The sequence below is a fragment of the Urocitellus parryii genome, chromosome 5 (assembly GCF_045843805.1).
Source record: "Urocitellus parryii isolate mUroPar1 chromosome 5, mUroPar1.hap1, whole genome shotgun sequence".
NCBI classification, from domain to species: Eukaryota; Metazoa; Chordata; class Mammalia; order Rodentia; family Sciuridae; genus Urocitellus; species Urocitellus parryii.
The window spans coordinates 129,810,059-129,835,641 of NC_135535.1; the positions used below are offsets into that span (position 1 = coordinate 129,810,059).

Consider the following 25,583-nt stretch of genomic DNA (forward strand, 5'->3'; position numbering starts at 1 on the left):
CCTCCTACATTCACACCCCATTCCAGAATGCCTTGTGCATGGTATTAGATGTCACCAGAGCCCTGACCTATCAAGTCCTCCTCCCATCTCTGTTTCTTATCAAGGCCTTGACCTCTGCATAGAACTAAGCTGGTTTCCCCATCACCAGGCTTCCAGAATCACCTCTGGCTGAGATTCTCCAAAAAACCTCTGCTGACCTACCATGCAGAATAGCTGACCCACCTCTTTGTCCCGTAGTTGACTCTCTATTTCCTGCCTGTGGTACTCCAGTGTGGGCCTCTCAAGAGCAGAGTGAAAGTCATTCTTATCTCTACTTCCTCAAGTTAGATGCTTGATTCAGAGTGGCCCTCAGCAACCTTGAGGAATGGTCAGAGAGTTGACCATGATTTTCTGATCTCTAATCTCTGATCTGAAGTTCAATTGCTGGTAAAGCAGGATCCCTTAAACCCCGTGGATTGTGGGTCCTCCTTCGAAGACATAAGGTTCCAGAGAGTGACTGAATGGACAGATGTGTGAAGAAACCATGGCACAAAGGCATGGGCTGATGCATGTGCCTGTGTGGGTAGAATGAGTGAAAAGTCCCAGTGGTGGAAACTGTGCCCCTGAGGCAGCATGGATGGAAGGAGGCCTGTGCGTGCAGGGTGTGGCCAGCCTGAGGACTCAAGCACATGTGGTTGATCATGTTGGCTCCTTTTCATGCAGGGTGGAAGCTTTGATGTGGCAGATAGAATGTTCCACAGCGTGAAGAGTGCATGGGAGTCTGCCTCCAGGGAGAACATGAGTGACGTCAGGGAGCTGACTCCAGAGTTCTTCTATCTTCCTGAGTTCTTAACCAACTGCAATGCAGTGGAGTTTGGTGAGTAGAGGTCTGGGCAAGGCCTGGGTATCTGAGTGAGGACTAGTTGGGGTGGGAACAGAGGTGCTGGGGAATATAGTCTCTTTCCTGCAGCTCCTGGATGGCAACTAATTTCATATGAATATTTTTAACTCACCTCAACAAACAGGCCCCTCACTAAGACCAATGCAAGGGATATGAGACCTCTGCTGGATGATAGCATCCATGTACAAAGGAGGTTGCTGAGAAAGGACACTGGGCCCCTGGTTTGCTGGGACCCTGCCCAGCCATGGCCTTTTCTCAGAGAGCTCCAGGCTCTAATTGGCAGCAAGGCAGCAGCCAGAGAGCAGGAGCTCTTGCTAGTAGCCTCAATCTAGCACTGTCCTGCTGCACTGTGACCTTGAACAAGTGCCTGCTCTTCATCAGCTCCATTTCTGCCAGTCTCGCAAATGGGCAGACTTCTGAGTTACAGCTCTTCTTTGTTCCTGCAGCCCAGAATGAGCTAGACCTTCTTTCTACTTTAGAGGAGGAACAAAAAAATTCAGGAGTAGGTCCCTTGGAGATTGCATATAACTTGGGAGCCTCCACTGCAAATGTATATGGTGCCAAGTTGGGACAACTTGCTGAGGGTATGTGTGGTCAGAACCAGGGCAGAGAAAGTGACTCAGAGGGCCACTTAGAGCAAGTGACCAAGGAAGGACCTGCCTAAGGAGGAGACAAGTGGGCTAAGACTGACTGATGAGAAGGGCCAGGCCAGGCACAGCCCTGCAAACTTGAAATACCAAAACAATTATTCTAGTTGTGCCATGAAGGCTCTGGAGAGTTCCAGCAAGATCACAGTTAACATCTATTGAACCTCCGTCACAGGTCTGGTATTGTTCTAAGTACTATTATGTTTATTTCTCTTATGATCCTCATGCCAGCTCTGTGAGATAACTCCTGTCATCACCTTCAGTTTAACAGGTGGGAAAACTGAATCCTAAGATATTAAGCAACTTGCTCAAGGTTGTACAGCTAATGGGTAGGGGAGACTTGAGATGGAAGCTAGGCTCTTCTTATTCTCTGTGGAATCTCCGAAAACCTTGTGTTCTCCATTTAAAAATGGAGGAAAAAATGCATGAATTATCAAGTTAGAGTGAAGGTTCAGTAAGAAAATGTGTTCCCAAAGCCTCCCATGGTGCCTGGCCTGGACTTGGGTGTGTACAATATGCCAACTTGTATTGGTTTTACTTAAGCTGGGTAAATAAGTTCTCCCTATTATTCAAACACCCAGATGAAAAGGCCTAGTGTAGTGGGGAGGAAGCTCAACCAACAATGGTGACACTGAGATCATTCTATATGACTTGGGAGTCCAGCACTAGTGCTGCCTAGGGAATAAGGAGGACCTTGTGGAGGAGAAGAAGATGGAGAGACCAAGCACATGAGGACTGGGGACATTCCAGGGAGAGGCTGCCGGTAGCAGTGTGGGCTGCATAGGACAAAGCTCACACTCCAGTCAACACATCAAGGCAATTCTAGGTCTGAGCCCAGAGAGGGCTCCTGTTTATCCCAACCCCTATTGTTTTGCATCCCACTCAGGCTGCATGCAGGATGGGACAACACTGGGGGACGTGCAACTTCCTCCCTGGGCAGATGGGGACCCTCGGAAATTCATCAGCCTGCACAGACAGGTGAGCTACACCAAAGCCTCTGGTTTTCTGATGTGTTCTTCAGCATCCCCCCAACCTTCATAGAAGCCTCCTGTCCCAGAAGAGGGAACAAGCCCTGAGCCTTTGTGTTACAGAATGGGTCAGGTCTATATCCTGGGGAGTCAGGAGGTGGCCTGGTTTCTGGGCTGTTCTGAGAGCCCCATTGGGCTTTGCCCTTATGCCTGTTTTTTGAGGACATCACTACAGGAGAGAGTTTGCATGTCCAGGAAGATGTCAGTGACTTTAGCCCACCCTAAAAGCAGGGCTACTCCCTGGGTCATGCTGCCCAGTACACCTAAGAGAAAGTTTGGAGAGTCCAAGGAGCTCCCTCTGACCAAAAAAATCTTCCAGGACTGGGGAGGGCTTGACCTATTACCTAGAAAATCAAAGCTGGATTAAGATATAGCTGATGACAGAAGAGGGACGACTAACTGTAAGAAGTGAAGGCTCAAGAGGAATAGGGGTTTGATAAGGGGAGAATGGCCTTAGGAAGTAGTTAATAATGACCAGCAAGGCGAAGACGTGGCTTCCACTAGTGGGAAGGTTGGAATGGGTGCTTTGAAGATGGAGCAGTTATGGATAGTGACATGGGTTAAGGGCTGTGTTAAACAGGTTTCCTTTGCTATGACAAATGCCTGAGGTCATCAACTTAAAAGGAGGAAGGACTTATTTTGCCTCACAGTTTCAGAGGTTTCAGTCCATGATTGGTTGGCCTCTCTTGTTTTGGGCCCTGTGATGAGGCAAAATATCAGGGTGGGAAGAGAATGATGGATCAAATCTGCTTATCTATATGTTTTGATAAGTGTTCTGTGGTTGTTTTGATTGTTTTCAAATTCATGATCAAGTGTATTTTTCCCTAGGAATGTATAGTTGATTCAACACACAGAAATTAATAAATGTAATTCATCAAATAAATAGACTAAAGAAAAGAAACACAAGATTATCTGAATAAATTAAAAAAAAAACATTTTAAAGAATACAACCTCCATGAATGCTAAAAACACCAAACAACAATAACAAAAACCTAGGGATAGAAGGAACATACATCAACATTGTATAAGATATATACATCAAAGTCAAGGCCAACATCATTCTAAATAGAGAAATGATAAAAAGGGAAAGAAAAAAAATGGGGCTTGGGTTCCAATATCTCCTTCAGGGACACACTCCCCATGATCTAGCTTCCTTCCTCTAGGCCCTATCTTCTAAAGGTTCAGCCACTTCTCTATAGTGCCAGTCCAGGGCCAAGCTTTTAACAACTGAACCTATGGGTTGAACTATAACAAGGAGCGTCATGACTGCGTGACTTTGGGTGGAGTAGAAGCAAAAATCACTGGAGGGGAGAGCTTAAGGGTCAGAGAGGCCAGAGAGGCCAGAGATTGCAGTCCCTGAGGGTGACGATAGATCTTGGAGAAGAAGCGATGGTATAGCCAGGAGTGACATTTTCAGTGAATGAGAAGAGCAAACAAGTGGGTAGATGGCAGCAGTGAGGCTGAGGAGGGGGTAGAAATGAATCTCAGAAAGTACAGAGGACAGATTTCTTTCTTTCCTTTTTAACAGGAAGGCAGAGGAACAGGGTCTTGACATGGCTATGGGGACTGAGGAAAACACCAGCCCCAACTCCTGGCTCCAAACTTATGGGATGTGTTTAGCAAGTGTCCACCACTCTGGCTTACTGATGGGGACCTGATGGGTTAAGAGAAAGCCTGATGGGTTAAGGAAAGGAAGTGGAGGAATGGTCTGGAAGAGCTTGAGGATATGAAAATGTGTTGGTTATGCAGTGGCAGGAAAAGGGCCAAGGCTGGTGCCATTCCCTCAGGTACACAGTCATTCTGTTGCAGTCCCAGCAAGTGCTTTAGTGCAAACATTGACAGAAGGCCCCGAGGTGGGCTCCAGGTCTAGGAGTACCATGCCTTTCATCAAGGATCATATGGCATCACTCAAGTGTGAGCTTCTGGGCTTCAAAGCCACTTGACCAAATACCTCAGAGAAATTAATCTGGTACAAGTGCCCCAGCTTCCCTAGGCCCAGGTGGAGGGATGCATGTGCTCCCAAGAGGACCAAGGAAATGAGATGAAAATCTTTGAGTTCCAGGGCTGCAGCCCCAAAGGACTGCACTCAGCAGAAAGCTGTCAACTCTCCAGTGGACTGGGACATCCAAATGCTGGGCACATATCCTCTTGCTTATAGGTAGCAACTTCTAAGAAATATTACCAACCTGGGTTTCCTAATCTGAGCTAGTACCATCCATCCAGGCTGCACCCGTGAAGGACCCAGTATGCTTGGCTGCTGTGCTGAAGTACTTGGACTGTTAAACATTACTTAGTTACAGTTAGGTGTTGCTGGCTTCCAGTGGGAGCTGTGTCCCTGAGCAGGATGAGGTTTAGCTCTCACTTAGAGGCTTTAAACTCCATGGCTGAGTCTGAAACATCTCCTGTCCTCCCAGATGGGGACAGTGAGGCTGCATATGGACAGGATGGTCCTCAGGTCGTCACACTTGCCCCTTGGGTACATAAGTAGGACAATCTTTGTCACCTTCATGCCCAAGCCTGGACAGAAATGCCCCATGAAGAAAACTTGCATTCTTGGGGGCCTACCTGCACCAAAAGGGTAGATTCTATTATTTCCCTCTCAGGGATGATTTAGCAAGGTCCCCTCAACCAGATGTCAATGACTTCTCAGTATGTATATGAAGTGAGATCTTCTCAGTGAAGCTGAATATCCCCTGGAGGGGAGTGGGTCTGAGGCATGAAAGTTGAAGTTTGGATGGCAAAATAAAAAACTATATACATGGGCTGGGTGCAGTAGCATTTGCCTATAATCCAAGTGACTCAGGAGGCTAAGATAAGAGGAATGCATATTCAAAGCCAGCCTCAACAATTTAGTGAGACCTCTGAAATTTAGTGAGTCCCTATTTCAAAATAAAATTTGATAAAAGACTGCAGATATAGATTAGTGGTAAAGTGCCCCTGGATCTAATCCCTAATACCACACACACACACACACATACACACATACACATACACATTACCATGCCCATGAACTGCTGAAATTATCCCTACCATCAAGAGGTGGTCTCTTAATGGGAAGAGGCTACACAGATAAATCCAAGCCATTGCCTGACACCTCGCAGGTGCTCAGTGTAATCACCTCACCACATGGAGCTCACTTTGCTCCAAACACAGAGAAAATTTAATCCTCACACTAACCTTGGAAGAAAGTACAATTACTGTCCATCCTACAGATGAAGAAACTGAGGAACAGAGATGTTCACAAATGTGTGAGTGGCAATGCTCACTTCAGTCCACTCGAGAGCATGTTCTCTAAATCACTACACTTGGTCTCAACCTCTTGATGATCCCTCGTCAGAATCAACTTTCTGTATTTAGATCTCAGCAGGACCTCAGAACATCATCCTACCTGGTCTCTTCCAAGTAGATGTCACTTGCAGACCTATACCACATAGATGTTCTGAATGGCATGGTTGTCATCTGAAGTGGATGATCTGAGTGACAGAAACAGTCAGATCTGATTTGCCATGAACTGGAAGCAGGAACCAGCTTCCCTGGGGTGGTTGGCTCATCTGCCTGCTCCCTACTCATTAAGGCTGGGAGACACCAGTCATCTCTCCGGTGCAGAATAAGCATCCTGAAGCACGTGTATCTTCCCATTTGTGCAGAGGGTGCATGAGTCCATGAGCGGGCTGGGTTTTCACATTTTCTGGGTTTTGATTCCAGGCTCTGGAAAGCGACTTTGTCAGTGCCAACCTCCATCATTGGATAGATCTCATTTTTGGATACAAGCAGCAGGGACCAGCTGCAGTGGAGGCAATTAATACCTTCCACCCCTACTTCTATGGAGACAGAGTGGACCTCAGCAGCATCAGTGACCCTCTGATCAAGAGCACCATCCTGGGCTTTGTCAGCAACTTTGGACAGGTTCCCAAACAGGTACTGCAGATTATGCATTTGTTTTGCTTTCTCAAAAGAGTATGCACCATGTGGGCTTGGGAGAGAGAGTGAGCACATTCTCTCCTGTGGTAGGAGCAAGGGAGAGGACTGGAGGGAAAAAATGGTCCCTAGTCATCTTTCTGTGCATTCAATATCAGGGCTTACCCCTCGGTTTCCTTCTGATGTAGATGAAGATGATGACATTGTTAATGATAATGGGTGAAGGCTACATCCTTCTGTGATGCTAGTGACAGACACTATGATTGATTCATTATACTTCTTTCTTTTTATCAATATCTACCCTTCAGGATAATTATTTCTGATGAGTTAAGACATCAAGCACATGAAAATGTATGAAATGTGACCAGCACTCAACAACTGTTAATTGTGTGATTATATCATTGTATCCTCTCATAAGCTCTGTATATAGAAAGTGTTTTATTATGGATCAGGAAACTGAGGCTCAGAGAGAATAAATAACTCACTTGTATTGGATTGTACCATTACTGAGAAATAGAGGTAAAGCCCTGAGTAGATACATCATGTGGGTAGGTAGGTGCAAAGCATGGGTGATATTGCCACTGTCTTAAAACATCTACCTTCCACCTGCTGGGGCCTGGTGAACTTCAGGGTTCTCACCTGGGCCTTTGGCTCTGTTGGCTCCATCTCTCACTGGGACATCTGCTCAGCAACATGAGGTCGTTTATTTACATTGACCTATTTATGAAACACAGGCAAGAAAAGTGCTTATTTAACTGACCTCATCCCTATTGATCCACAAACTGGTTCTGTGTGATGTTTTGTTTCATCTCTGGTCAGAGCCCTGGCCCCACAGGCTGGGGGCATCACCTGGATAGTCAGCAACTATCCTGGGAAATGAGTGCCCAAACCCAGCCAATTCAGGACATCCTGCTCAATAGCCTTCCCTGCATGAACCACGAGGGCTGGCTGAGCTCCTCTTGCAGCTTGTGCAAAACTAACAATATCTTTTCCACCTGTCCCTTTATGGCTTATATGTATTTGCTCAGCTCCCAGGTATGGGGGACATGACAGGGGCATGAGGTGACTTGGAGATTAGATGGCACATACAATGTTTGCAGTTTTTTGGAAAGGGGAGGATTTTAGGAAACTCAGTGGCCTAGCGGTTTTGTTTGTAAGATTTTAAAAATATATAATAATACAGAAAAAGCAATGAAATACTTCCAAGTAGGCACCACCATCCAACTGGGTCCAGTTTTATGTACTTGCAGCCTTGTACATACACACAGATACTTTCCCATCAGTATAATCATGAAGTATATACAATTTTATATCCTTATTTTATGTAGTGATATAGGATACTCATATCCTTATCTGAAATACTTTGGTGCAGAAGTATTTTAGATTTTAGTTTGTTTGTTTGTTTTAATGTTTGCATAAACTTTTCCTGTTGAGCATCCCTAATTCAAAAACCTGAAATTTGAAATGCTTCAAAGTCTAAAATGTCTTGAGCATCATGTGAGCACTCACAAGATTTGGAACTTCAGAGCATTTCAGGTTTTTTTATTTTTGGAATAGGAATGTTTAACCTATATATCCATATGAGCTTTTAAAAATATTTCTAGCTGGGCATGGTGGCATACACCTGTAAATCCCAGCAGCTCAGGAGACTGAGGCAGGAGGATTACAAATTCAATGCCAGCCTCAGCAAAAGCAAGGCACTATGCAACTCAGTGAGACATTGTGTCCAAAATACAAAATAGAGCTGGGGATGTGGTTCAGTGGCCCCTGAGTTCAATCCCTATTACCCCCACTCCCCCAAAAATACTTCTAAGTAATCATTAGAATGAGAATTCCCGAGCTATCCCAGTCTTTTAAACAAGATTTAAGTGCTTGAGGTTACACACTCTTCCGTCTAGGCACCGTGTCTACTAAAGCTGTTGCAGAGAACAGAGATCAAGTCTGTGGACGCATTAGTCATTCTGTGTGAGAAAGAATGTGCACTACAAAATGCTCCTTGAAAAGCCATTGTTTTGATTTGTGTTTGAATTGATCACCAACACAGCTTTACTAGATTTTTTAGCATTTGACCAAGGGCTGAGCCAATGCTTCTCTGAAACCCCCAACTGCCCATTAAACTTGACCTCTGTCCCACTTCTGTGCCCAGTGAAGACCAGCTCCCACCCTGGTTCTTTCCAGTGTGGTGTCTGGCAGATGTTTCCTTCTGGGAATGTAGGATGCAGATGGCTGGAGAAAGCAGCCTTGCAGGAGCCCAGCCAGGGAGGGCAGCTGGAGAGCCAGAGCTGGCTGTAGATGCACACGCTGCTCCAGCAGGAAGGAGCAGGCCAGACAGTGCAGCCTTGCACTTAACCTTTTTCCAAAGTGTCCAAAAAGTTTGGCATTGGGGACAGTGTGATGGCAGAGATCTGCAGAAAATGTGAATAAGAAAGTCCACTAGCAAGGTTTGACTGTGCTCTTTGGAATATTTGAATAGGTACATTCAAGAATTCTGTGTTGATAGTTGGATGAATGAGGCTGCAAAGAGCTTATAAGGGAGGAAAGAAAAATCTGAGAAAAATCCCAAGCAAATAAAGGGAGCCCTGTGATCAAGGGAAGGACAGGGTGTCCTGTTAACTCCAGGGTGTGAGAGGCAGCTCTCTTGGAGACCAGGGCCTTAACAAGGTCAGCCTTTGCCCAGGCATTTTGGGGAAGAAGAGATTTGGTAGCTAGGAGGGCTAGCACTGGGACCTTGAGAAAGTCACTGCCCCTCTCTGAACTCCAAGCCCTTCATCTTGCAACATTTGAGGGTCAGATAGGAGGGTTCCGTTTATGCTCTAGCTCCTTGAAGAGAAAGCCCAGTCCTGACAGTGCCCAGATCAAGGCACAGCTGTAGTGTGCATAGGGAAAGCTCCTCCTCTGGACATCTGTTCCCTAATGACCTGTGCAATATATGTGCCTCTCTAGCTCTTTAGTAAACCCCACCCAGCCAGGACCACCACAGGGAAGCTGTCACCTGGGAAGGATGTCTCCACGCCTGCCAGCCTGCCTAGCCACTCGCAGTCCTTTCTCTACAGCCTACAGTCACTGAGGCCCTCCCAAGTCACAGTCAAAGGTGATTACCTACCCCTGCTTGTTCTTTACCCTGTCCCAAGGTAGTCCTTTCAGAGACTGGGTTCCTCTGGAGATTCAGGGCACAGGCCTGGCCAAGTACTGGGGTCTGGCTTTGAATGGCTTTATCTCCAAATACATCTGGGGAGGCCTGGAAGTTTCCAGTACCTCCATTAGACCCTGACTGCTGAAGACCTGCATGTCTGTATGCCTCAGATATACTCTCCTCTCTTTCTTGCATGCACACACACTTATATACATAACAATCTATAGCCACAGTTGATCCCAAGGACCCTGGTAGGTTGCTAAGAACTTGTGCCTTGGGGAAGACAGACTGGTGTGAGTCCCAGCCCAACTGTTTCCTAGTTCTGTAGCTTGTAGGGCCCAGGAATTGGGTGGGTCTCCCGTTTTACCCAGCACAGGGCAGGGAACTGGGTGGCCCTGGTCATGGAGTGGATAAGATGTACATTCTCAGCAGTGAGCCCTCACACACGCTAAATGGACCATGCTGAGACGGATCATTATATTCATTCCACAGAAGAGCCCCTGAGGTAGAAAGGGATAGATTGACTTGCCCAGGATCACCAGGCTTGGGATAGAGTTCAGCAAACCCTGAACTCTGAGCTGTATTCCAGCTGGGTTTAAGCATGGCCTCTAGAGTGCAGCTACTGAAGGACTGTGGCCATGCCCCAGATCATAGGCCCCCTCCCTGAGTAAGGCAGGAAGCACTGGATAGGCAAAGTCACCCTAAAGCCCTACAGCTTTGTGTCATCTGCCCCAACAGCCAGCCTGGCCTCCTCCTCTCCTGGCATCATTGCTGAGACACTGAAGCCTTATGTGGCCACTGGCTTAATGTGTGTGCCCAAGCTAGAGGAGCCAAGGAGAAGGGACATGGGCCATCATAGGCCTAAGGCAGCCTGAGGGAGCTGCTGCTTGTCTTGCACATGCTTGGCCTGCAGGGACTCCTTCTTTCTGGGCCCAGCTAAAATAGGTGTTGTTCCCTCATTACATAGTTTCTGCCATACTAACTGGGGGGGCAGATATGTACCTTTTCTCCCTAGGATCAGAGTCCCCCAAAGGGGCCATTGGCCACATTGTCCCTACCGAGAAGACCATCCTGGCTGTGGAGAAGAACAAGGTGCTGCTGCCTCCTCTCTGGAACAGGACCTTTAGCTGGGGCTTTGATGACTTCAGCTGCTGTCTGGGGAACTATGGCTCAGACAAGGTGAGTGGCCACAGGGGAACAGAACCAGCATCAGGACCTCCACCTTCTTCCAGTGCTGAAATGTCTCTAGATCAGTGAGCCCAAGGCAGGGACAGCCACCCACACACACTTCCCCCTGAGGTTGTGCTCATAGCCTAGGAGAGAAAGGGTTCATGCAATCCTGAAAAGACCCTCTTGAGCCAGACCTCCAACCCACATTCCAAGGAGCTGAACTTTCACGTTGGCAGCATACCCTTCTCCTTCAAAGCAAAGTTTGGCTGGTCCCCTGATTACATGGAGCCCACCGAGATGTGCACTCAGTGGGAGTGAGAAAGTCTGGGACCTCCTGCCATTCCAGGCATGGCTTAAACTCGCAGGACACTTGCTAAACATCCAGCAGCCTTTCAGGAGCAAGACTTCCCACCCATCCTTTATCTTCCAGCTGTTTCCACCTTCTCCCCAGCGCCTCTCTCCTCCCACTCCATCCTATCACATCCAACAAATTCCCAACCCTCCATGCTCACCCTCACCAACTGGCTTTATGAGGCAGCCATCAAAACTGGCTTCAGAAATGCCCCCATCTGAAAGGTGTCCCCACCACCTCATGCTGAGCCGCTGCCTCTGGTGCTCACAGGATCTTGTGGCATCCCTCTACGTATCTCTCACCACCACTAGAGTAGAAGTTCCACCTTAGAGATAGACTTGGAATGGCCTGGATCTGGTCACCTGCTTCTGGATCCTGAACACATGACTTGTCCCTGGATCCCAGGGCACCCAGACTTGCTGGGGTGTCTCCACTCTGTCCTGGCTTCCTGGCCACTGCCTGCCTTATCCCAGTGCTCATACCCCTTTTTCTACAGATCCTGATGACCTTCGAGAACCTGGCTGCCTGGGGCCGCTGTCTGTGTGCTATATGCCCAACCTCCACAATGATTGTCACCTCTGGGGCCAGTGCTGTGGTGTGTGTGTGGGAGCTCAGCATGGTCAAAGGCCGCCCAAGAGGCCTGTGCCTCAGGCAGGTACGTGCCTCAAGCAAGTGTGTTGCCTCAGGCAGGGACAGCATTTGGGGCAGGGACAGGACTGCTGGCAGGCAAGGTACCTCAGGCAGGTGCAGTGCCTTGCACAGCAGTGGTACCTGAACACCTCTACTCCCTGCTGGACCAGGACCCTGCCTTCCTCGAGAGGGAGCACTGTGAGGAGTGGAGGGTGGCCCACAGCTGTCTCCTGGGTAGATCTGATGAACGCAGGGCAGGTGCCTCTGTGGAGGCCCACACCTCAGTGCGCTACACCAGGCACTGGCAGCTTCTTCCATTTACACTCAGTGTTGGGAGCTAGTGAAATCATTTTCCTTGCACCAGATGATTCTTTTCTAAGCATTTGTCATGGACTGGTCCCCTGATTACATGGAGCCTTTCCAAACTTTCAGGTTGCTCCTGGAGGTTTTCTGACTCCTGGTCCCAATACCAATCAGTTGTCAGTGGCCTGGTCTAAGAGACTGGAAATGAAAGCCGAGTGCCCTCCTCTCTCAAGCATCACTGATACCTATGTCAAGCACTTATCCATGGATTGCCTCATTTTCCCAGACAACACTTCTATAAAACAACTAGATTATCACCTCTATTTTCTTAGTGAATAAAACTGAGATGCAGAGAAGTGCAGGGCTCATCTAAGTTCACAGACCCAGGAAATGAGATAATTTCAGAAGGGAAGTGATTGCAGCAAGAATAGAACCAACAGTGGGTAGGCCGGAAGCAGAACTGGCCCTACCTCTTGACCAACACCACTGGTAATACTAATCAGGGTGGGACTGTCATTTACTTAACACACAGAATGCACCAGAACCTCTCTCAGCACTAATTTTATTCTTGCAAAGGAATGTTATTCTCAATTTCAGACAAGGAAACAGTCTCAGAAAGGATAAGTGTGCATCGGAACCTGGGTTTGTTTACCTCAAAATCCCATGCTTTCTCCCTGTGTGCTCTTGAACTTGCCTTAGAATATAACTTGAACCTCCAACTTGAACCAAAAATAATTTCCACACTTTTTTTTATTTGGCCATAGCCCCCAAGTAACTCTACACACACACACACACACACACACACACACACACACACGTACACACACGGAATAAAATAAACATACAAAATAAAACACAAAATTCACCTGGACCAGATTCCTAAACTGATCATGCTTCACTGAACCCACAGATTCTGGGTTTCTCTAGATGACTTTCAAGTCAGTTTGTCTCCCAGGACCTGCCCTTCTCCCCTGCTGCCATGGCCTGGGGCAGTGCAGGGTGTACGCTTCATAATTGGGCCATGAAGCAGTGAATGGAGCAGTGAGAGAGGGAGCTCATTCATCCTGGGGTGCTGGCACTTGCTGAGATATGGCTCTGTAGGCACGTGGACGTGCCCTGCCCCCATATTCACTCTTCAAGGAAATCTCCCCAAGCAACAGTGGTACTTCAAGCCTTTCCAAACTTTCAGGTTGCTCCTGGAGGTTTTCTGACTCCTGGTCCCAATACCAATCAGTTGTCAGTGGCCTGGTCTAAGAGACTGGAAATGAAAGCCGAGTGCCCTCCTCTCTCAAGCATCACTGATACCTATTTATGGCTCACCCCAGAGACTGCAGGCAGTTCATCCTGACCTTGGAGATGACCCTTCTGAAGCTACTCTGAACTCCCCCTTAGCAGTAAAGGTGTGCCAGAGAGCCCATGATATTGAAACCATAAAAATGCAATGTATCATCCTCTCCTAGCTCCAAATCCAGAGAAAAGGGCATAGGGAATTTCACATGCTCTTACTTTCTAGACTAAATGATAAAACGCTTTATCATTTTCCTGTAAAGTCTCATGTGGCCTTGGGGATTCCCCCAAACCATTGGGTACTCAGTAAAGAGATCCCTCCCTGACCTGTAGACAGAGAAGTCATCATTAAATAACTTCATAAACAACTTGTTTAAAGATATTACAACATTAAGGAGAAATTTCAAATTCACTTCAAAGACAACTCTCTATAATCTGCCCCAAAGTTTTCATTTTTTGCATACTGCAATCCCTGATATACATATTTATACTTTTCTGATCTTTGTGTAGATATTTTTATTCCATTTTTACCCACCTAGCCTATCAATTTGTTTTTATTTTTTTCTACAGCCTCTATAATTTACATTTCAATTGTTCCAGATTATTTCATTTCCATAAAATTACATTTCAATTGTTTTGTTATGTCAGTACACCATAGTTTAATAAACCATTTCTTCTAAAACAAAACAATTAAGTTATTTCCAAGTTTTAGCAATTTTGAATAATGCTGCAGAAAACATCTTGTTTGCTTCTGATTGTTTTCCTTATGATAAATTTTGAGGAGTAGAATTACTGCACAGTGACATAATGTTTTCCAAAATGGTTCTATAACTTTACAATGCCACCAACAATTAATTAAGAGTACCCATCTCATTGCAACATAATCATCATGAGGAATTATTTTGAGAGGTTTTTATTTGATTACATTTAGTTTTTGCTACTTTATTTAGGTATAAGATGATATAATAAAGATATTTTAATTGGCCTATAGAGAAGTATTATTCCGAAAAACTAAAGAGCCCACAGGGAACACATTTAAAAGTGTTGTAAACTTCCTTGATTTCCCTTGCTTTCCAAATGATGGGGGGCCCAATGCTTTCTATTGCCATAGCTGATAGGCTGGGTAACTGAGTGGGCGGTGCTGTGTACACAAGCTGCCCCGTGTAAGGTGCATTCTCAGAGCTGCTCTCCCTGGGTCCCCAGCAGGGAGCCCTTTTCTGTCCCCCCTTTGGAGTTGCTGTGTTTCTGTGGTGAGAACGTAATCATCAGACTTAGTTCATTCTGGGAAGAGGATCAGAAAGTCCTGTCAAATCCTCTCTTTCTTCTGTTTATTTAGATAGTTTCCATTTTCCTGAAACAACCCAAATCATCTTCCATGGATCATGTGCAAAAATTTGCCATCACCATCTGGTTGGTGTCACATTAGGATCCATTGAGGACAAACAAGAACCTGTGGCTGAAAATTTTAATTGCTTTGATCAGGCAAATTGACAGCTTTGAAAAATGATGCTCAGCCTCATTGACCCAAATGAGTGAGCAGTTGTCTGTGCCCTAAGGGTGGAGGTTTGCCACTAGGTAAGCCAGGACAGTCACATTCCATAATACCACCTCTATAACCCCATGGCTTATTGCAGGGAACAGCAAGCATGTATAGCATAGAGAGTCTCAGATCAGGCTTTCTGGGTTGCTTGAGATGGAATATTCACAATTACCAGCAGCAATTGGCCCAGGGGTACCTTAGCCCCTTAGGAACACGTACAGAGAAACCAAGGCCTCCAGCCAGATCTGAACATGAAACCATTCATGAATCAGGCCAAGTCCCAAATTAGATAAACCTGAGGGCCAAGAGCAAGGCCTTAAGTCCCTGCTGGACATGAACCCAGATCCATCATACTCAAAAAGTCAAAACTTTTTGACATGACTTGACCTCCTTTCCTCCTTCTGTTTAGTTCAAAAGCACATTTGTTTCTGAGTTTCCTAGAGGGATGCATCTCCCACTTGAGCATGCACTGAAAATCCCCTGGAGGGCTTGTGATAATGCAGATTACATGGCCTCACCCTCAGCACTTGATTCAGTGGGTCTGGGGGTATAGCCCAATAATTTGCATAGCCAGCAAACTCCAGATGCTGTTGAGGCTGCTGGTCTGTTGAGACTTTATATGTCTCAACTTTATCTGTTGAAACTTAATCATGTTATGGACTGCTTTGGATTTCAGATGAATTCAGGGGAAGACAAAGCATAAGGACACTGCTAGCCCCTGGTTGGGTTGTCATAAAGGGACCATTGATTCTCCCCATCTGGGCCTCAACCTCTGGAAATGGATGAAACCCAGATGCCAGCAGTGGACCTGCACACCTGCACATGCACATGTCCACACTTAGGCTCTGGAGTCACTGAATCATGCTGAATCTGTTTTCTCATCTGGGACCAAGAGTAAAATGGAAGTTAGGGAGTCCTTTCAGGTAGCTGGATTGAGGACCCCCTCTCATAACTCATGATTCTCTTTCCTGTCCCCAGGCTTTATATGGACACTCCCAGGCTGTCACATGCCTGGCAGCATCTGTTGCCTTTAGCCTCCTGGTGAGCGGCTCCCAGGATGCCACCTGCATCTTGTGGGACCTGGACCTCCTCAGCTATGTGGCTCGCCTGCCTCCCCACCAGGAGGGCATCTCAGCCATCGCTATCAGTGACATCTCGGTAAAGCTCCTATTTCTTCATTCTGTGGCCTCCCATGACTTTGAATCTGTATGGTAGCATGTTGAACAATATTCCAAGAGAAAACCTGGGGACAAAAGAGATGCTGATCAGAGTGTAGAGGACCTCACATGTACAGACCATTCACTACAGATGATACAGATGAGCATGGGGAACATCTGAGACTAGCTTTAATTTTTACTTTGTCACCTTCTGTTCCCAGGGAGTTTAGGGCAGTGGGAGGTGTCTGGTCTAGCATAGGCATCAGGGAGTGGGGCAGAAGTATCTGGTAGGCATGGCTGAAGAAGTTATCTTCCTAACTGCAATTCAGTGTTGAATGAACAAATGTCTGTGGTCTCTCTGTCAGTTATTGAACCTGGTGCCCTGTTTTTGCCTCCATGCTGGCTAGCAAAGGTGAACCTCTCAGGGACGTGTGTGTGAGAAGACAGAGAAATATGTACATCAGTGTGCAGTTTCTTCTAGTTTGAAGCCCCTTTGTGGGGCATGGGCTCCCTGAGACACAGAGCTTTCTACCTCTACTCGTAGAAAACCCCCAGGGCTGAGTGCATGGATAATGTGAGCAGAAAGCTCAAATGAGAAGGGGAGAATATGAAAGAACCTTCTGGTACCAGTTTTGGCTGGAAGTGTTGTTCCCCCGTAGGCTTGAATATAGAACTAATGTTAGATGTGTGGATGGGAGATGAATGGATGGATGGATAGGTAGAAAGATAGAAGGATGAATAGGTGGATGGATGGTAGGTAAATAGATGGATGGATGGATGGATGGACAAATAGTTGGGAATGTGGATAGATGGATTTGTGAGGGCATAAGTGGATGAGCAGATGGAGGACTGATGAACAAATGATGGATTTGTATGTGGTAAATGAATAGGTAGATGAGTTGATGTATTGGGGAAGGCCCCATTCCCTGATCTGGAGAACATAAAACGCATAATTAATTGTGCTCCTAAACCCAGGAGAACACTGGCATCAAGGCAAGTTGTCCTGGAGTCAGATGAGTTCAGGATGTGCTTTCTAGGCCCAGGGCTGGGAGCAGGGCAGAGATATTTTAGACATAATCCTTGGCTTCAGGCAGTCTATCCCTAGCAATTCAGAAAGTGCCACAATAGGGCACAGTTTTAGGGAGGGCACTAAGCTTACTACATCCCTTCTGTAGTTTGGCAAGGCTTAAAGGCAGGGCCACTACTTTCTTGGGTACAGGATAGACAGGGCTTGGAAAGCAAAGCCTTGCCGGGGTCCGGCTGCAGCAAAATAACCGGGGGGTGACGAATAACTTGTGCAGGTTGATACAGCAGGAATAGGAGCCGTTTATTGTAGGACAACAGAGCTATTTATAAGATTTGCACAGCTTATCTTAATCAGCATAAACTAGATACGTCAATCAGCCAATAAGGAATCTCCACACTTAATGGCTCACTTTTGTTACTTCTCAAACCACTCCCTCTGACATTTTGCCAGGCACCATCCAGACTTGTTTACGAACTCTAACATTTCTCTGGCAAAATACCAGGTGTTATTTTTGACTTATTTACAGACCTTAACAAAGCCTCTGAATGTAAACTTTTCCAGAGATACAATGGGAACGGGTCTCCTCAGAGAGTTCCTCCTGAGGGGCACTGCATGAGTTTATGAACCATGTGCAGTCACTTGAGCCTCTGTACCCCGCCCTCCACCAGAGGAACTCCAAAATGTCTTTCTGGGAACAGGAGTGGCCAACCATGTTATACAAGAGCCATGTTATGTCAAGAGCCAGGGGTGGTCTTCAGGCTGAGTCTTCTATGGCCACTAGATTAGGAGAGGGAGCTGGGAGAGCCCGAAAGGTGGGCCATTCAACATTTGCTGGGGAAAGCAATATCCAAACACATAATTGCAGTATGAAATAAGCAAAGAATTTATAATTGTGTGAAGATACAACAGACCTATGAATTAGCTGAAAAGAGGTGATGACTTAGGGGGTCTTGAGAGACCTTAGTTGGTCTTTACAAGATGGTAGTTTGGGGTGCTTGGATATACAAAGTGAGTGACTAAGCAAGTGGCAGATGGGCTAGCAGTGACTCTAGCTTAGGGTAAAGCCTGTTCTCACTGCTGCAGGGCACCATTGTCTCCTGTGCTGGAGCCCACTTGTCTCTATGGAATGTCAATGGACAGCCCCTGGCCAGCATCACCACAGCCTGGGGTCCAGAAGGAGCCATAAACTGCTGCTGCCTGATGGAGGGGCCAGCATGGGACACAAACCATGTCATCATCACTGGGAGTCACGATGGCATAGTTCGGGTAAGTGTGTCTTGGGCAGAATGAGGACATGACACAGGAAATATCTCCATCTCCATTTTGCCTACTTGCTCCAAAGAGCCCCAGGATCCATGCTTCATGGGGTGTTGTCTCAACCTGTGGGTCAGCCAGAGGAGCCTAGGGTAGTTGGGTGGCAGGTACACTCTTTTCTGGGCACAAGTGGGAGTCTTCTGTGTACTCAGCACTCATTCATTCAACAAGATCATTGAGCTTCTGAATCAACCACTGCTGTATGAAGCCTAGTAGAAGCTCACAGAATCATCACTTGAGTGGAGGCTGGTTCTTCTCCCTTAGTGATAAAAATCCAGTAAGAAGCCACATGCAGTTGGCCTGAGAGCACCCACATGCAGGGATTGGGACCAAGGCCCAGATACAAAGAACCAGGAGGTGAAATTAGGAACAAGAGGATGTTAACTTAGTAATCTGACAATAAACTGACTTCAGAGTCTCCACAGTACAGGGACAGGGATGGAGGGAGAGTACGTAGTGATCTAGAGGTGGGAACGAATCTACCTATACTGCCATTGTTCTCAACTGAACCTCCACAAGGGGGAACTGGAGTCTAAACCATCCCTGGTGATAAATTAACATCAGAAGTGAAAGGGTTAGAAGGCAGCCCCTTTCCCTTTCTTCAGGATCCTCCCAGTGTAAAAGAATAGGTTGGGCCACTCCCAGCCTGCAGACATGATAATTTCCCCAGCTGATGATATTTTCTCTTTTCTGGACAGATTTGGAAGACTGAGGATGTGAAAATGTCTGTTCCCAGGCAGACAGCGGCAGAGGAGACCTCAGTTCAGCCTCCAAGCCCCAGAGGTACCTGCCTGGCCAGGAGGAGACCACCTTTACCTTGCAAACTACCCTCTTTCCCTCCCTTCTCTCTGCTTTTGGCCCACGGCTGCAATTCCACCCAGGTCTGCAGAGCTTAGGGAAGCCATTAAGGCTCTGGAGATTGCTGCCAGGTTTGGGAACAAGAGACTGTTTATTTACTGAAAGTTTCTGCTGAAATGTAAAGCATTATGAGAGACCCTCTTGAGTCCTCACCTCATTCTTGCAAGAACCAGTGACCCCTGGGCTGCTCCTTGGACACAGGGGTGGTATGTGGTGGATGTCAGGTAACCCTGAGCTTCAGAGGGGAAAACATAATTTGGTGATCTTGGTTTGATGCTTTTCATCTGCCTGGGTGGCTCTGGAATGCCAGACTCCCCAGCCCACAACCTGGAACCTGCTTCCTACTTGCCTGGACAGCCAGGCTGCAGATAGGAGTAAGGGAAGGGACACTTCCCCAGGGTTGAAGAAGTGGTTCCATCATGCCCTAGACTGCCCCGTTGACCTGGATCCACCCACCCAATTCTCCATGGCAAATTCCTCAAAGTAGATCATCTGCATCTGTGAGAACATATTAAAAAATGCAAGAGGCTTATTAAAAATATAGATCCCCATCCTTTTACTCAGTCTAACCCACTGGAAAAGATTGGGTGTTGTTAGCATTTACATGTGTGGTGTGCCCCTAAAGTAAGAGAACCACTGTTCTGCAGCAAAGCCCACTTTGAGTTGTAGTAAATAAGACTGAAGTAAGAAAACCTGTTTCACCTTCTGCCCTCATAGCCTCGCCACAAGTGCCACCATGGCCACCATTATAAAGCTGAGATGGCAGAGAGCTGACTGTGCAGCTTCCACCTCAAACACTTCTCACCCATTTTCTCATTTCTCGTGCAGTCCTTTGTAGTAGATATCACTACCATTTGATGAAGATAAGAAAACTGAGGAACAGGGAGGTCAGCAACTTGCCCAAAGTTACCTAGCAACCAAAGTTACCATCTTCTCAACTTCTGCCACTAGAGCATCCACACCAACCACTGTAGGATCATGCCAACCTCTGATGTGGGATCAGGACCACCAACCCCTCCACCATGAACACAGGCACAAAACACACCATCAAAGCTGCACCTCTTCCACCACCTCTGTCTGGTTACCCCAATTCTTGCCATCTTGCCAGAAAGATTTCAGACATGTGACTCAGAGTAGCTGGAGTGAGTTCATTAGAAAGGGTAGGAAAAGGGTAAAGAGGACACTCTCAAGGGAGAGAGTAGATCCTCTCAGAGAGAAGGAGGGCACACCCCTCCTGCCCTCCAGTTCTATTGGAAGTCCCAGGGAAGTTTCCAGAGAGTCCTTCCCAGGTCCATCTATTTTTTTTTTCCTTTTTTCAGTACTGGGATTGAACCCAGGGGCATTTTACGATTGAGCTACATCCTCAGCCCTTTTTATTTTTTATTTTGAGACAGGGTCTCACTAAGTTGCTGAAGGGCTTACTAAGTTGCTGAGGCTGGCCTTGAACCTGTGATACTCCTGTCAGCCCCCTGAATCACTGGGATTACAGGCATGTACTGTCAGACTGGCCCAGGTCCATCTTCTGACTTTTGACTGACAGCAGAGGAACTGCTAGGACCCCCTGGAATAGAGGATGGTGTGGTGCCCACAGAGGCAGAGTTCAAGGAAATTGAGCCCCCCTGTTTTTGCATGAATTCCCTGCCCGCTTAGTTGATTTATTAGTCTTTGAATAACCCTAGATAAACTTTCTTTGTAAGAGTCAGAGTGACTGGGAGTTGTGACATAGTTTTTATGATAAGAAAGGGTCCAAGCCACTTGGTAGGGTGTGACATGATTTTGAAACAATAGTTTGTCTTAAGGGGATGTAATGATGGCCGAGGGGCAGGAGGTGACATAACAGGCCCCAAACTTTCAGGGGCCTGCTTGTTGGATGAGGCCTTGCTTGTTGGACAACAGTCACTGTTTATTGTCCTTTCCCTGCTCACCCATTCATGGCTGACCAGCTACCTAATATTCACCACCACGGCTTTCTCCAGTGCAGCCAAACTTCTCTCTCAGCTCTGGCTTCATCAAAGATTCCAGCCAAGAACTGAGACATCTTTCCTGGGCCCACAATCAAAAGGAAACATCCTATAGTGAAGTGAGAGATCTCCTATCACACTGACCCCTTCTGGTAGCTGGCTCCCTGTTTGTTCTGCTTTCCAACAAGTGATCATTCACAGGAGAGAATTTCCCTGATTTCTGAAGGTTGTCTTCTGAAAATAGGAGCCATTTTCAATGATTTTTAAAAATATCTCATAATTGGTTGATTCATTTAGTCATCAATTCATGGATAGTTGGTTTTGTTATGCAAAAACATGGCTCTTTTATTATGTAAGCATATAGGACAACCCCTCAGCCCATGCTTTGTCATAGGCTCTACACTGGGAATTCCTTCCTTCAAAATAACACCATCCAGGGACCCTTGTCAACAATCTATGGTGATCCAGAGGACTAACACCACTGACTAAGAACCACATTCAATAAACTTATCCTAGAATCCCTAGGGTGCTTGGAGACCATGAGGAATCAGCCCATTTCAGTGGAAAAGAAGAGAAGTATAAGCCTTATGAATTTTAACGAAACCAGGGAGCTGAGAGAGAAAGTTTTGTACCAGCGTTCAGGATGAAGGCTTGTTTGTAGTGATTACATGGAATACACCTGCATGAGACTGCACTCCATATTGGTTTTAGGATCAACTTCCCATTTGAACCTATCCAGGCCCAATAAGCGAAAGGGATTAGTTTAGTCCATGGTTGATAGATGGATGCCCCCAAATGAATGGTAGATAAATTGGTGGAGGGGTGGATGGGTGGATGGACAGGTGAAGGAAAGGCATCTCACAGCCATTCCATTATCTAGACATGCCATTGGACTCCCAGGTCTCTATTCAGTGTAAACAATTATGATGAAGCTGCATCCATTGGCCATGGGGTCTAGCAAATGAGAAGTGGGGAATGAGGCTCTAGACCCAACTCTGTCCCAGAAACTTGTCTAGCCCCCTCTCCTCTCTGTCAAATGGAGACATTTCCTGTCATGTAGGGTACTGATGACAGAAAACCAATTGATATAGACAAGAATTCACAAATGCCGGTCATGGTTGTTATTTTCTCAGACTCCTGACAATGTATTCTCTTTGAACATAACAGCCAGTACCATAAGGGAAATTACAGAATGGTTGCAGTGGACACCATCCTTCCCCTGCTGTCTGTCCCCATCTGAGATTACCATGCCCCACTCAACTGACTGCCAGGATGGCGGTTATCATTACAGGAAAGATTAGGATAAAATGACACCATGGCGCAGACATAGTCAAAAAAATTAGATTGAGCTGTAGTTGAGAGTCAACAAATCTATGCGCAGATTTGCAAACCTAACCTGCTGGAGGTCTTTAATAAGGAAGCATGTTGTTCTTATAATATTGCTCAAAACTGTTTTGTTGGAAAGGGATCAGTATTAAGCATGACACATAGATATTTGCACGTGTGTCCTCTTGCTGTTTATATTATTGTATCCCCTCAAATGTCTTAAGGGGCAAGAAAGGAGATCTTTGATGATATTAAGGAGACTGCATTTGTGGGCAGAGGTAATCTAATTTCTGCCTGGAATTCATTTATTTGTCATTTGCAGCAAGGACCAACCCAGTTGGGTACATTTTATTCCAGAAATCACCTCCTAGACTGGACTCAATCTGGTACCTAAAAAGAAGTCAGGAAATGCTTGTTATTTGGACTTGTACAGGAATTTACAAATGCCTGGTTCTAATTCAAGGCAGCTTCCCCAACTTGTAGCCCTCCTGAATTTCCTGGTGTGTGGGCCTGTCTGCATATGTAGGTGACCATTGCAGAACATCTGGGGCCTCCTGCCCCAAGTCCAGCAAAGTGGCCTTATAGGCACATACCCAGCTGGTATCTCTCCATCTCACACTTTATGTTGAAGGAATTGCTGTCTGTCCCCAAATGCAGTCATTAAAATGAGTGAAGTAACAGTCATTGAGTTATATTTTTTGAAAAAACGTTCTCAGCATTTAATTATTGGTTGTGGCGTGAGAGGATTTAGATAAGTTGATAATGTCGACTTTATGTAATTTATTTTTACTAAGCAATTACGGGCTGCATTACATCCTGGCAGCAAGGTATTATGGGGCATCTTATTAAGCATAAAGCCAGTAAACACTGATGAACAATTTTGCTGAACTAGGCATGCAATTTAGAAAGCAATAATACACAAATCCAATTTGGTACACAATGGATACCGCGGCACGTCAGCACATGTAACTATCACAGCCTGCAAATTAAATTGGGATGGCCCTTTTTGCAACAGCACAGGCCAAGATTAAATATATTTCCCCCCTCAATTTAACAAGTTGCTGACCACAAATATAAATATGTGTGTATGTGTTTGTGGTTCCATGTGTGGATGCACACAGGCTCATATGTGAAGCCACTCGGGTGTTCTAACTATTCTCTCACACGCTTTACGCAGGCCACAAGTGGGAAAAGAACCTTGCCCTGAGTAGAGAGCTGGATGTCAGCTTGGCTTTGACTGGGAAACCCAGCAAGACCAGCCCTGCAGTGACAGCTCTGGCTGTGTCTAGGTAAGTGCAGCCTGGTTTCCCCAGGCCTCCAGCAGAGGGTGCTGTGGCCACCCTTAGAAAAGTCCCAGCTGCTCTGGACTCCTCAGACTTAGAAAGGCCACCTCACCACAGGGACCCAGGGGGCAGGGCAGGCACTTGCTGAAGGCACCGTGGCCCTACAGGGCCTTAGGGAGTGTTTTTGATTATTTTTGTTTTTCTTTTAACTCACACATGCTCTTTCTCTCTTGGGCTTGACTATCCATGAATTTCTAAAGAATTTCAAAAGGTAGAAGAAGCATATCGTTTTGTCATCTTATCCTAAAGAGGATCTTTTTTTCATGAATTCCCCTGAATGCTGATTATAGCATTTGGTAAGATGACCATCTTACATTAACAGAAAATGCCTTTTGAGGGCTCTAAGCCCATGTAGTATCAGAGATGACAGTTGATACCCATTATTTCATTGTTAGTGTGACCAGGTAGAAGTATTGTGGTTAACCCTCTCTGCACACTAGGAGGTGTAGTCTCAAGAGGCTTCTGACTTCTTAAAGCCCCTTCCTTCCTCCCTGTGCTCCAGTGGGCTGTTCTGCAGTGAGTCTCTGGTGGTGGGAATTGCTGGATGTTCTGGACTAGGTGGGGTGGAGCGGGCATGGGGATTAGGGAGAAGGGTCCAGAGCTGCACTCCTCACTGGAAACTTGCCTGTTGGGCCTGGGGCCTTATATGCATGTCTTACAGAACAGGAGCTTCCCCCTGGAGTTGCTGGAGAGACAGAGGCAGGGCCTCAGCCGGGTCCCTGAAGCTGGGAAAGCTTCACTTTCCCCCAGTGCTTTGGGAGTCACAAGCCTCCAGCTCAAAAGCCCCCTTCAATATAGTTTCCAATTCTCCCACTCCTTCCTCCATGTTGCAATTTCCTGCATGCTGGCTGGTATACACGATAATCACACTCTTTCCTTTTTTTCTCTTCCCAAGAAACCAGACCAAGCTCCTGGTTGGCGATGAGAAGGGAAGAATATTCTGCTGGTCTGCAGAGGGGTAGGAGGAAAAAGGTGGCAGAGGCTCTGGCACAGTAGCCACGTGTCCCTGGGGGCAGCAGCGCCAGGCGGAAGGCAGCTGATGTGGCACAGGGCGGTGGGCTCTGTACCCAAGGGGAGCTTCTAGGGCCTCATGTGCTCAGGTTCTCAAAAAAGGACTCTCTGGCAACCAGTGTTCTACACCCCAACCATTTCTCTGGTCCATGGGACTTCTATAAGAAGGATAAGAACACACATTCATGCTAGAAACTGTGAGCTGTTAATGACAAGCTGCACGTGAAATTATACAACTCACCTTATCAAGGGCTTATTGCACTGAAGAACATGGGATTGATTATTGGAAACTAATGGAAACTGTCATATTATCTATTTTATTAAAGCAACTATTTTCCAAATGCAAGAATGTTTGAGTTTAAGATTGGCACTCTTTTCCACTCAGATATTTTCATCTCCATACTTAGAAAGGCAGGAAAGCCATGGGGAGTAAGTGGCCACTATTAAGCAGGCCCAGCCTCTGTGGCTGAACCATAGTATGTGGCCATGAGTGTTGCCCAGAGCATGTGTAGGGAAGTCTGTCACTGTAGGTGACACTCCCTATCTGGGCATGCCTGCCCACCTCTCCAGTCACAGCAGGAAGTGGATCCCAGCTAGGCTCTGGCTTGGCAATCTCCTTCCCAGAGCCTGTCCTTACACAGAGATCAAATTCCACATGTTGATCTAGCTTTTCTTAGGGAGATATACTCTGCTATATG

At 46.4% G+C, this 25,583-nt stretch overlaps 1 protein-coding gene across 2 annotated transcripts in view; it reads left to right on the top strand.

Moving 5' to 3' along the window:
* Positions 1-25,166, top strand: part of Wdfy4 (WDFY family member 4) — a 253,096-nt gene extending 227,930 nt beyond the window's left edge. For both annotated transcript variants that reach the window (XM_077798738.1, XM_077798739.1), the window contains 11 exons: positions 703-856; positions 2,414-2,505; positions 6,261-6,473; positions 9,417-9,564; positions 10,601-10,785; positions 11,625-11,783; positions 15,867-16,046; positions 18,156-18,338; positions 19,085-19,169; positions 23,709-23,820; positions 24,770-25,166. In XM_077798738.1, the coding sequence (XP_077654864.1) occupies positions 703-856; positions 2,414-2,505; positions 6,261-6,473; positions 9,417-9,564; positions 10,601-10,785; positions 11,625-11,783; positions 15,867-16,046; positions 18,156-18,338; positions 19,085-19,169; positions 23,709-23,820; positions 24,770-24,836 (1,578 nt within the window). In that variant the 3' untranslated portion in view covers positions 24,837-25,166. The remainder of the gene's footprint in view (positions 1-702; positions 857-2,413; positions 2,506-6,260; positions 6,474-9,416; positions 9,565-10,600; positions 10,786-11,624; positions 11,784-15,866; positions 16,047-18,155; positions 18,339-19,084; positions 19,170-23,708; positions 23,821-24,769) is intronic.
* The last annotated feature ends 417 nt before the right edge of the window (positions 25,167-25,583 follow it).